Below are 12,329 nucleotides of genomic sequence, written 5' to 3' on the forward strand. Positions count from 1 at the left end.
AGCAAACTTTGGATCCAGTAGCACCTTAAAGATCAACTAGACTTCCACAGTATGACCTTTTAAGAGTCAAAGCTCCCTGCTTTAAAAGAATGCAGTGAGATTTCTGCTTCTTCAGTAAAAAGGACTTTGATCAATAGTCAATACTGATAATCAGTGTTTTCAAACTGCCAAACTACACCTTCCACTTCTCTCTGACAAAAAAAAAGTCCTGCATACTCCAAATTGCAAGTTCAAATGCAGTTTTAATGAGGGTTACCAAAAAACTTGAAAAAGTGGTTTCAGGGAACAGCCTTTCAGACCCAGTAGCAGCAGGCTTCCTAATCTCCAGCTGGGGCCTGGCTATCTTGCTGAATTACATCTGATCACCAGACTACAGAGATGAGTTTTCCTGGAGAAAAGGGCTGCTTTGGAGGTTGGACTCTATAGCTTTATACCTCATTGAGGCCCCTCCTCTCCCCAAACCCTGTCCTCCCCAGGCTCCACCCCCAAATCTCCAGGAATTTTCCAGCCCAGAGTTGGCAACCCTAAGTAACAGGGTGGTGATCTGTCAGGTACCACTACACTGTTTGGAACTGAAATTTGGCGCTGATTTATTGCAGGCTGCTGGTGTCCAAGATTTGGATGGGAATGGCCCTTTCACTGTTTTTGTACCAAACAGAAGAGCAATTCAATTAAAAGTGAGTAAGCAAAGAGCAAAATCATGCAGAATTATTTGGGTTACATTCTGTGGAGTTTTTTTCACCCTTGTATTTGTCATTAACTTTTCTCTTCCAAGACTTATGACTGGGACAAAAATGGTGCGATGCCCCAGATCCTTCGCTACCATATAGTAGCTTGTAGCTCACTATTCTACTCCGATCTGACAACAAACAGAAACGTGACGACTCTTCAGGGAGAACAAATCAAGATCACATTCTCACAGGTAGCTAAACGTATGGATTCATGTTCACTTCTCGTTTTGGAAAAGAGAGAACCACACACAGCACTATGAATGGTTTGGGGAAAGTAAACAGGGAACATCACACTCCTAAGGATGGAATGCATGTACATTTAGTGTTCAGTTCACCTCTGCCTGTTTTACCGGAAGAAGGGAGTTTGCACCTCTGCCTGTTTTACCGGAAGAAGGGAGTTTGCTCCCTTCTTCTGTTTTACCAGAAGAAGGAAGCAAACTCCTTAGCAGCCAGTATGGATGAAGAGATTGTCAGGGACTAACACCTCTGTGCATACACTCCAAAGTTGAGGAAGAATCACCACAACTTTTTAAAGAACAGCAGTACTTACTCTGACAGCAGGGTTGCCAGCCTCCAAGTAGTGGCTGGAGATCTCCAGGAATTACAACTGGTCTCCAGACCACAGAGATCAGTTCACTTGGAGAAAATGGCTACTTTGGGGGGTGGACTCTATGGCATTATGCCATGCTGAGGTCCTTTCCCCACTTTCCCTTCCCCACTTTCCCTTCCCCACTTTCTCCAGGTTTCACTTCCCAAACCCCACTTTCTCCAGGAATTTCCCAACTTGGAGCTGGCAACCCTACAGCAGCTGCCTTTCCCTAATAACAAGGCTAGACTAGCTGCTGCCGGAGATCATGAGATGTCACTACTTTAAAACTCAAGTACTGTTGCCAAGGATGGGGGAGGGGTGGACAGCAAAGGCATTTCTTGCTTTCCACCTATCTCCAGAGATACAGTCAAGGCAAAAGAGTGGGCCAGTCCCTGAAAGTCTCTTCACGTTTCCAGAACAGAGGCTGAAATCCTGCCCAGGGCTGCTGTGTGAGGGGAAGAAAGATTCCAGCCTCCCATCATGCCATTTTTTTCACCCAAAATGGTCCTGGGACTGTTATTTTCCCCATTGGGCAAACTCAAGATTATAGACACTTAGTTTTTCTTTAAAAGCCTATTGTTGTTAATAGTAGTAACAGCAGCAGCACCACCAATAGCAGCAGAGGCAAGAAGACTATTGGGGCACCTTATTTATTTCCTGCCTGGAATTGTGCCTAGAGGTGCTGCTGAGCCCCACCAACATCCCTCCCCACCATTCCATACAGCAGACTGGGTTCAGTTAAGTGCTGCCCAGCACAAAGGGAGTACTCTCCCCATGCCGCCCAGGCCAAACAGCCGATAAATAGCTGGTTTAAATAGGCAAACTCTGTTCATCAACAGCTGCCTCATGGTGCTTGCCAGATTTTCCTCCTCGTTTATAAAAATCTATGTATTTGCCAGATTTTCCTCCTCGTTCATAAAAATCTATGTATTTGTTTATTTAAAAATTAAAAAATAATCACAAAGACAAAATTTTATTTGTTTATTTTTAAATAAACAACCCTCATTCTGGAGCGAGTGGCCGCCAGCAAATGGCCCGCAAAAACTTGGGATGAGAATCCACCCTCTCTCCGAACTTGGCCAGCGCAACTGCTGGCTTCGTACTTTTATTGCAAGGTGCGGCAGATCAGTCTATCATGTTTTATATCTTCACATGAAGCACCTTGAGTCCATGAAAACCTTTGTTGCCTCTGTTTGCCTTTTTAGAGTTCAATGTTTTTAAATGACAAAGCTAAGATATTAACCAGTGATATAATCAGCACAAACGGAGTCATACACATCATAGACAGTTGGCTAATTCCACAGAGGATTCAAGACTTCCCAGCTACTAATCCGACACCTGAGATGGTGCGTAAAAGTTATTTTTGGATTGTCAATTCATTAAAAAAAATGTTCAAGAAAATAAACTTAACAAATATTTTATCTTCCTAGGAAAGCCTCAAAATGGTTGCAGCAAAAAATGGCTACATCATGTTTGCCAACTTGCTAGAGGTAAGGGACATGATTTTGTAACCTGGATGAATTTTCCTGCCCATAATACAGTTTAAATTATTTAAGCCTCTGGTGTGGCAGTGCCTGTGTTCAACAGATTCATTTGTAGCTAGCTATTAATTTCACTTCCATTTTATTTCAGAGTGCTGGATTGTTTAGCTTCCTGAATGACCCTGCTCATCAGCCAGTCACTTTGTTCTGGCCCACTGACAAAGTGATAAGAGCTCTGCCTTCAGAACAGCAAGATTTTCTATTTAAAATGTCGGACAAGGCAAAATTGCAGCAGTATCTGAAAATCTACATTATCAGAGATGCCAAGGTAGCATTTTTCTGTATAAACATTTACTGGTTATGTATAGCATGTTTCTGTTTGCCAATCTCTCCAAATCACAATCTCCCTCTTGCCTATCTTTTGTGCATCTCTTCCATAGATTTTAGCCTCTGACCTCCCTACCTCCAATTCACTGAAGACAGTCCAAGGTTTTGAACTCAGACTGACATGCGGTAATTATGACAATGAAGTTGTAAGTATTTCACATCAGTAAATTAGCTAATCCGTGGATTTTTGACTCTGTTAAACAGATGACAAGGTTTTAAATGAAAGGAGGAAGAGATTTCATTGCAACATAATAACATAGTCTACAATTTCTCCAGTGAGTGTGCAACCTGTCGCTCTAGAGCCAATGTGGCTCAATACAGAACCAAACAAAGAGCCCCATGGCACTGAGTGGTAAGATGCAGTACTGCAATCCAAGCTCTGCTCATGACCTGAGTTCGATCCTGGCGGAAGCCAGGTTCAGATAGCCAGCTCAAGGTTGACTCAGCCTTCCATCTTTCCGAGATTGGTAAAATGAGTACCCAGTTTCCTGGGGGTAAAATGTAGGTAAACTGGGGAAGGCAATGGGAAGCCACCCAGTAAAAAGTCTGCCAAGAAAACGTCTGGATGCAACGTCCCTCCATGGGTCAGTAATGACTCGGTGCTTACCTTTACCTTTACAGAACCAAATATGGCTTCTTAAAAAAGAATGAGCAGTACGTGAAGGGAATTGCAGGAAAATATTTTTTAATGGGATTAAAGGGCTTCTTAGAAATACTTTGCAGAAAGAGAATATGATAGAGATGAACAAATTACCAGTAAACCAAGTGTGAACCATGTGCAGATTTATGTCATAATGAAACAATGGCCTTGACCTGGATAGCCCAGGCAAGCCTGATCTTGTCAGATCCTGGAAGCTAAGAAAGGTCAGCAGAGTCAGCCTTGGTTAGTAATTGGATGGGAGACCTCCAACAAAGACCAGAGTTGCAGAGGCAGGCAATGGAAAACCACCGCTGTTAGTCTCTTTCCATGAAAACCCCTCTAGGGGTCGCCATAAGTCAGCTGTGACGTGGGCGCTCTCTCTACTGCCACCACTGAAACAATCACGCAGGGTGCTCTGGCACATATTAGGTCTTATTGTAAGACCTTGTTTGTGGTACCTCCTAATAAATGGCAAACAACAACCTGTGTCTGAGCTGCAGAAATGTATATAGCATGGAATAATAGCTGCCTTGAGGATTTATTTTAAATAGAAAGCAGGTTATACATATTCAAGTGAATAAATATACATTTTGTATACTTGTTAAAAACTACTGGATGAGGAGTGTAAATAAATGTTTCTGGCTGATTCTGCACACGTTGGATAATGCACTTTCAATGCACATTATCAATTGTTTGAGGTGGATTTTTTATTCCGCACAAAAAAAATCCATTCCAAATGATCTATAAAGAGGATTGGAAGTGCATTATCCAACATGTGCAGAATTACTCTCGACTTGTCACTCAAACCATTAATGTATGACAAAAATTCTAATTTGATAAGGGAGGTCTATACAGGCTTCCCACATATGAATCTCACGGCTCCGTTAGGATCTGCACATGTGGTCTGTGTACATGGAAACTACTTCCTCCAATTGGGCTGCATGTGTAGTTCCCTTCTTTGGATCAAGACCGGCATGTGAGGATTGAAGTGGCTCTAGATGCAGTCTGGCAGATTGTGCATGCCTTCCCCTCTATCCAGCACCAGGGATGGGTCTGCACATTTTTGCTTGCAACCAGAAGAAGAGCCACTTAAGCCGAGGAAGATTTCATAGACTACAGGAGCAGAGTGGTAGGATTATGTTTGTGCTTCCTATTTTCTCTTACTCAGCAGCCTGAAAGAAATGCTAAGAGATGTAAACTTTATGTCACTTTCTCCTTCAGGGTGAATTGTTCCTCAATGATAGGAGTTGCAAGATAGTGCAAAGGTATCTAGAGTTTGACGGCGGTGTTGCTTATGGGATTGACTGCATGTTAACAGATCCTAACCTTGGAGGTCGCTGTGATACTTTCATCAGTTACGATGTTTTGGTCAGTCTTTCTATATACTTTTGTTACTCTTCTGAACCTCCAATTGATCTAGGTCATTTCACACGTGTGGGTGGTCCAATATGTATTTGGCTTAGACTATGAGGATTGGTGTTTTAGCCATCTGTAGGCAAAACAAGTCAGAAGGTTTGTAGATTACTGTTGTGCGATACTGTTGCACCATTGCTACAATATGCACAACTGTGTCAATTTTTTAAAGTATATTGTCAACATTTTATAAAATAATAAATATAATAACCGCACTTACATAGTACTCTTCTAGATGGATCAGTGCACCACTCAGAGTGGTGAACAAAGCCATTATTGTTATTATCTCCACAATACAGCTTGGAAGCTGGGGCTGAGAGGAGCTCTGCTGAGCTCACAGCAGTAATGGGATTCAAACCATCAGAGTGCTGATTCACAGTCCAACCACTCAACCACTTAGAAGAACTGTAAGAGGACATGGCTGTGCATTAGAACTGCAACAAAATCTGAAGTCTTCTTTCTCTGAGGACAAGTGGATTTAAATATGTGTTCATGGACCTGGATATTTCTGTTAGTCCATAGAGAAACAAACACCCTCATACAATATAGATACACATGCAATATGTACCTGGAGCTGATTCCACACATGTTGGATAATGCACTTCCAATCCTCTTTGGAGATCATTTGGAACTGAATTTTTCAAGTGTGAAACAAAAAATCCACTTCCAAACGATAGCTAAAGTGCATTGAAAGTGTATTATCCAACGTGTGTGGAATCAGCCTGTGTGTAGAATGTTGGTGTAGCAGACACCAACCTGTTATATGCTGGCTGTGAAACTGATCTTGGACGATAGTATTTGCTCAAAATGGCTAGCTGACTCAATCCTTTCCAATTTTCATAACCATCAACCACAATTTAAAAATTTTAAAATAAATAACATGAACCACCATACAATTAGATCCTTAGCATATAAATTGTTTAGCACAATAGTTCAAAATGCCAAGAAACAAAAAAAAAGTAAGGTGAGGAATTTGCCAAAGGCATGAAAAGAAAGGAAAGAAAAAGAAAGCCCACCCCAACTTTGCCTGGCGCTTAAATCGGGGGATGGAGTCCCAGGAACGCAGTGCCACAGCAGAGAAGATATTTCTGTAAATGGGCAGAGTCCTATACAAGAAAGTGGTTCTGTTCCCAGACCAGGCCTTGCAAATTTTTTTAATCTATACATTTTAGCATTATAAATTAAAGAAACCACGCCTTATTTAAGAGATTGTTTTGAAAAAGTCTGATTTAAAACACATTTTTCTCTCTCCCCAGGGAGATTGCATCAGTTGTTACAGAACTGCAAAATGTCCTACTGGGGCAAAATCAAAGGTAAATAATATTTGTATGCTAATGTCTATAGTTCAAGCAGCAAACTGTGTTAATATACTTCAGAGGGACAACCAAAAGTATACAAATTGACCTACATAGATAAGTGAGTTTCAAAGTGAGATTCCTATCCATGCAGTGAGTTTCTTTAAAGGTCCTTGATTGGAAAGCTCAGTAAGACACATCTGTGAGCTTGAATCACCTTTGGATTCATCCATATTAGGACAGTTGCTTCATCCCAAGTACTTCACTATGCTTATGCTCACAACAGTCCTCTATATGCATTTGTTCATTTTATATCCTGTCTCTTTGCCAGTATCAAGATGGCTTGACTCAATAAAAGAAGCCACGTCTCCAGTTTGTGAGATCTGAGCAAGTCTGATAATGATACTACATTTTGGAGGTCTTTCATTCATTGGGTCGCCATAGGTCGGAGACAACTTAACAACACATAACACACACACTTCTTTAGTATCTTCAAGGTGGCTAAGAAATCAAAATTGTATGAATAAATTACTTTGAATATTGAATCAATACAACAGAAAATCAGGAACAGGTTCCTCCTTATACTTGATTACATATGAGCTAAATGCAAGTTTGATAGAGGGAAACCCCAAATCAACTGTGCAACCTGAAGCTTGCCTTTAAAATGTGGGGGGGGGGAGGAATCAGCTCCCATGCATGTGATGAGGCAGTTCAAGCATCTTCATTTTCTCCTTTCCACCCTGTGCACTTCAACTTGCAAAGGAGGGCCAGGGGGAAGTTATTTCTCTCACTACCTGTTCTGAGCTATTTGTCGTACTACCTGTTCTTACTACTTGAACAGACACATGGAAGAGCTGCCTCACAGCTCTTCTCTTCTAGTTAAAGTGCACAGGGTGGAAAGGAGGAAATAGAGACACTCCTCTTGTCTCCTCTTGTCTGCACATGTGCACGGGAGCCTCCCTCACACAGTGTTTTCAAAGTAAGCTTCGGGTCACACATTAAACATGATTTGAGTAGGGGTTCCCCCTCCCATCAAATTCACATTTAGTGCAAATGGAGGAAGGCTGTGGGCCCCCTGCTCTGCTCCTGGCAGATGTGGCAGGGGAGTTGTGTTCCTCCTCTCCACAGTAACATCATCTGTCCCAGCTTGCCTGCGTGAATCCAGTTTGCTGTGTGTGATGTTACGGAAGTGGCACCACAGCAATATGGTCTCACTCCTCTCTTTTATGACATATCCAGCCACTTGTATATATCACCTAGGACATATTTGTATTACAAAACTTCTTTAGGCCTTAACTTGAATTGCTGGATCTCTCAAAGAATTCTGGAAGTTGTAGTTTGGTAAGGGTGCTGAAAATTAGACAAACACATATACAGCCTGTGAAAATTTCAACGAATAACACTATCATTCCCTTTGGGAAGATCAATGACTTCTAATGACAGTTTGTCTGTAGTGTAGATAATATATCTAGAGTAAATTTCACCTGCTTCCTAGAAGATGTGTCAATCACAAGGGAGCTGGGCAGGTTTTTACACCTCTATCTTGTGCACCCAATTATCTACAAAATTTCGATTTTCCCTTTGCATGTGCAGGTGCATGCACACACACACCACAAAGCCATTGTTTAGATTCAACTAATCTCCTTTTGGTGTTTCCTTCCCCCCCTTTCTTTCTGTGTTCAAATTTAAACTCACAAGGGACATCAGACATATCCCTGTACTTACACTAGCTATGGAAGAAAACATGAAGGCTGCCAGAAGAACTGTTCTATGTCTCTTAGGGTACCACAATGCTGTAAGGGATACTTCGGGAATGACTGTCAAGGTGAGGTTTTCCAAAATTTTTGTTTCTTAGATGGCTTATATCTCATTGCATGAAATGCTCCCTCCAAATAAAGAAGAAGAGCTATGGTATTTCCAAAGATAAAAATTGTTGGAGTGAAAAAACCAGGGCTTTTTTTCAGCTGGAACGCAGTGGAACAGAGTTCTAGAACCGCTTGAAAATGGTCACATGGCTGGTGGCCCTGCCCCCTGATCTGCAGACAGAGGGGAGTTTAGAGTGCCCTCCGTGCTGCTGGCGTGGAGGACAATCTAAACTCGCCTCTGTCTGGAGATCAGGGGGCGGGGCCACCAGCCATGTGACCATTTTCTCGAAGGGCAACCCACTGAGTTCCACCACCTCTTTTCCCAGAAAAAAAGCCCTGGAAAGAGCCTGCTTGCGGGGAGGGCGGAATATAAATACGTTAAAATAAATAAATAAATAAATAAATAATTGTTAAACAGAGCCTCAAGTCAGAGGCAGAAGGATATCAGGCTACGGAGCCATGACTTTCTTGCCTTCCCCCTCTCATTACAGCCAGAAATGCCACCCAACGTACTGCTCTTTTAGGGGCAAGAAAGCTGCATTCCACGGATGGAAAATCCTCCCATCCACGGAAATGCTTCAGTGAATCCAAATCATTGAGTGCTCAGCACCACTTTTCACATTCATTTTTTAAATGCATGGGTACATTCTTATTGTCCTGACCAGGATAGCCCAGGCAAGCCTGATCTTATCAGATCTCGGAAGCTAAGGAAGGTTGGCCTTTGTATTGTCGAAGGCTTTCACGGCCGGAGAACGATGGTTGTTGTGGGTTTTCCGGGCTGTATTGCCATGGTCTTGGCATTGTAGTTCCTGACGTTTCGCCAGCAGCTGTGGCTGGCATCTTCAGAGGCGTAGCACCAAAAGACAGAGATCTCTCAGTGTCACAGTGTGGAAAAGATGTAGGTCATTGTATCTACTCAGGAGGGGTGGGGTTGAGCTGAGTCATCCTGTAAGAGTTTCCCAGGGTGTGGAATGCTAATGGCGGAAGGCTTCACTGTATCCTGAGGAGGTTCTTTTGCATATGGATTGGTACTTGATGTGCTAATCTTCTCTGCAGGGCTATTGTCGGGGATAGAATGTTTTGTTAGCCTGGTGTTTTTCAGAACTGGAAACCATGCTCTGTTCATTCTTAAGGTTTCTTCTTTCCTGTTGAAGTTTTGCTTATGCTTGTGAATTTCAATGGCTTCCCTGTGCAGTCTGACAAAGTAGTTGGAAGTGTTGTCCAGTATTTTGGTGTCCTGGAATAAGATACTGTGCCCTGTTTGAGTTAGGCTATGTTCAGCCACTGCTGATTTTTCAGGTTGTCCAAGTCTGCAGTGTCTTTCATGTTCTTTTATTCTTGTCTGGATGCTACGCTTTGTGGTCCCGATGTAAACTTGTCCACAGCTGCAGGGTATACGGTATACGCCTGCAGAGGTGAGGGGGTCTCTACTGTCTTTTGCTGATCGTAGCATCTGTTGTATTTTTCGGGTGGGTCTGAATACTGCTTGAAGGTTATGCTTTTTCATAAGCTTTCCCATCTGATCAGTAATTCCTTTGATATATGGCAAAAACACTTTTCCTGTAGGAGACTGTTTTTCCTTGGTTGTTTGGTTCATCCTGGGTTTGATTGCTCTTCGGATTTCATTTCTGGAGTAGCCATTTGCCTGAAGTGAGTGGTTTAGATGATTAATTTCCTCATTGAGAAACTGCGGCTCACATATCCGTCTTGCACGATCCACTAATGTTTTAACTAATGTTCCTGGCGAAACGTCAGGAACTACAATGCCAAGACCACGGCAATACAGCCCGGAAAACCCACAACAACCAAGGTTGGCCTTTGTTAGTAATTGGATAGGAGACTTCCAACAAAGACCAGGGTTGCAGAGGCAGGCAATGGCAATGACCCCTGTTAATCTCTTGCCTTGAAAACTGCAGCAGGGGGTCACCATAAATCAGCTATGACTTGACGCACTCTTCACCACCACCGCATGCTTATTAATCACATTCACCTGGTAGATACATTATTTGTTTACAATATTTATATCCCACTTAACTCAAGAAGACTCTCTTTCTCCTCTCTGAACAGATTCCTGTGTTTTCTGCAGAGAACTCAGGAATTCTGAAACCGCGTCAGTTGTGAGTGTCTCAGAAGTACATGTGGTTTTATAAGAAATCTCTGTCTTATATACAAGGCAGAGTCAGAGCACATAATAATGGATCTGGCATTGGGAAGAAACTTCTGCCTGATCAAACTGGCTATTAATCAGCTTCCATGATAACAAATTCCAGAGGTTTAATCATGATAGTCTGTTGCACCAAAAAGAGTCCAGTAGCAATACTTAACAGTTTATCATGGGTAAGTTGTCATGGATTAAAGCCCACCATCAAATACATCTCACAAAGTCTCTCTCTCTCTCCTCTCTCTCTCTCTCTCTCTCTCTCTCTCTCATTTGTTTAGTTAGGTAGATTAGAGTTGGGGAGAAACAGTCAATAATCGTTTTTCCCCAGTGCTGAAAACAATATAGAGGTATAATTGTTCATACTATCCTAATTAGCACCCTATTACCTCTGGTAATAAGCTTTGTTTGTCTGTGATTCTCTAATTTTGAAATATGAAAAGACCTTAGGAAAGGGGAAGCACCAAGAATTTGGTCTTAAAATTCCAAGTCTGCTCATGAAAGATGATACTCGCAGGAACCTTGAACATCATGGCCTGAGTGCATAAGTTTATCATCTCTTCTCTATGGGTCTTAGGTTTGCTGAACTATTTATTACATTAAATAAAATCTCCATCTTGGAGACCATGCTTGAAAATCTTTGACTTTCTGCTGCTCCCTGTTTTCCAGCCTGCCCAGGAGGGCCAGAAGCTCCGTGTAACAACCGTGGGTCATGTGATGAAGGGTATTCTGGCACAGGACAATGCACGTGTTATGGTGGTTTCAATGGGACTTCATGTGAGCTCTGTCTGCCTGGACGATACGGCTCAGATTGCAGATGTAGGTTTCCTGCGGTTGTCCTATTGTTAAGTTATGGTGCTATGACTCTTCTTTAACCTAAGTGATTTGCCTGTACACTGAACAATGTATGGCCCATCAAGGCCAACACAGCCCACTACAAATGTATACTAACCCACAAGGAGTTCAGTTTAACTTCTCAGTTTTGCTACCAGTTTTATGCCACCAAACCCAGGAGATTATTGGAAAGCGGCTTGCCTTTAGGGAAACATCATAGCTCAGTTGTAAAGTACGCATTTTGTATCCCTGGCATCTACAATTCAAGAAGAATCTGTCATAGCAGTATTGAGAAAGACCTTGAAGAGCCTCTTCTCATTAAAGGTGGATCATATGCAGTCAAGTGAACTGATAGTGTAACTCACTATAAGGTGGTTTCATGTCACTGGAGTAAGAACCGTAAAAATTCTCTGAGATGTTTAAAGTTTTAAGGACTGAAACTGTTTTATAGAAGAACAGCACATTCAAGATACATAAAATGGTTTGGTATCATTTTACAATAAAATTGGGGGTGGGAGTGGAGTTTCACTTCTGGATTTTCCCGTTTCATTGTATTAGTGGTATATGTCACCTTTTGTATTTACCTGTTTCATATGTGTAGTACCATCTTTATGGGTTATATCTATGGGTCACAACAAGTTGCATAGGCCTGTGTATAAATATGTATTACTAAGGCTTCTATTAACTTTCTTAAAGAGGCCACAAGTCTCAGTCAGTCTCAGTTTGTGAAAATGATGGAGTTAGCGGAGATGGCAAAACTTACAATCCTGATCAGAGATAAATACCTTTATGGCTAATTGGAAACCCCTTATTTACTTTGTACATGAGATGAGAAAAAACGAATTGATGATTTGTGGATTTGATTTCTAAGAAGATAAATTTGTGAAAAATAAATAGAAGGGGGGCAGTATTGAAAGGATAAATTCTGGAGGTATC

At 41.9% G+C, this 12,329-nt stretch overlaps 1 protein-coding gene across 1 annotated transcript in view; it reads left to right on the top strand.

Annotated features, from left to right (window-relative positions):
- STAB2 (stabilin 2) overlaps positions 1-12,329 on the top strand; it is a 119,567-nt gene that overhangs the window by 81,428 nt on the left and 25,810 nt on the right. The window contains exons 47-56 of the mRNA XM_054988859.1: positions 600-677; positions 776-922; positions 2,526-2,666; positions 2,751-2,810; positions 2,953-3,129; positions 3,242-3,334; positions 5,050-5,196; positions 6,498-6,554; positions 8,235-8,361; positions 11,229-11,378. Of these exons, the coding sequence (XP_054844834.1) occupies positions 600-677; positions 776-922; positions 2,526-2,666; positions 2,751-2,810; positions 2,953-3,129; positions 3,242-3,334; positions 5,050-5,196; positions 6,498-6,554; positions 8,235-8,361; positions 11,229-11,378 (1,177 nt within the window). The remainder of the gene's footprint in view (positions 1-599; positions 678-775; positions 923-2,525; positions 2,667-2,750; positions 2,811-2,952; positions 3,130-3,241; positions 3,335-5,049; positions 5,197-6,497; positions 6,555-8,234; positions 8,362-11,228; positions 11,379-12,329) is intronic.

The sequence above is a fragment of the Eublepharis macularius genome, chromosome 9 (genome assembly GCF_028583425.1).
Source record: "Eublepharis macularius isolate TG4126 chromosome 9, MPM_Emac_v1.0, whole genome shotgun sequence".
In the NCBI taxonomy this organism is placed as follows: Eukaryota; Metazoa; Chordata; class Lepidosauria; order Squamata; family Eublepharidae; genus Eublepharis; species Eublepharis macularius.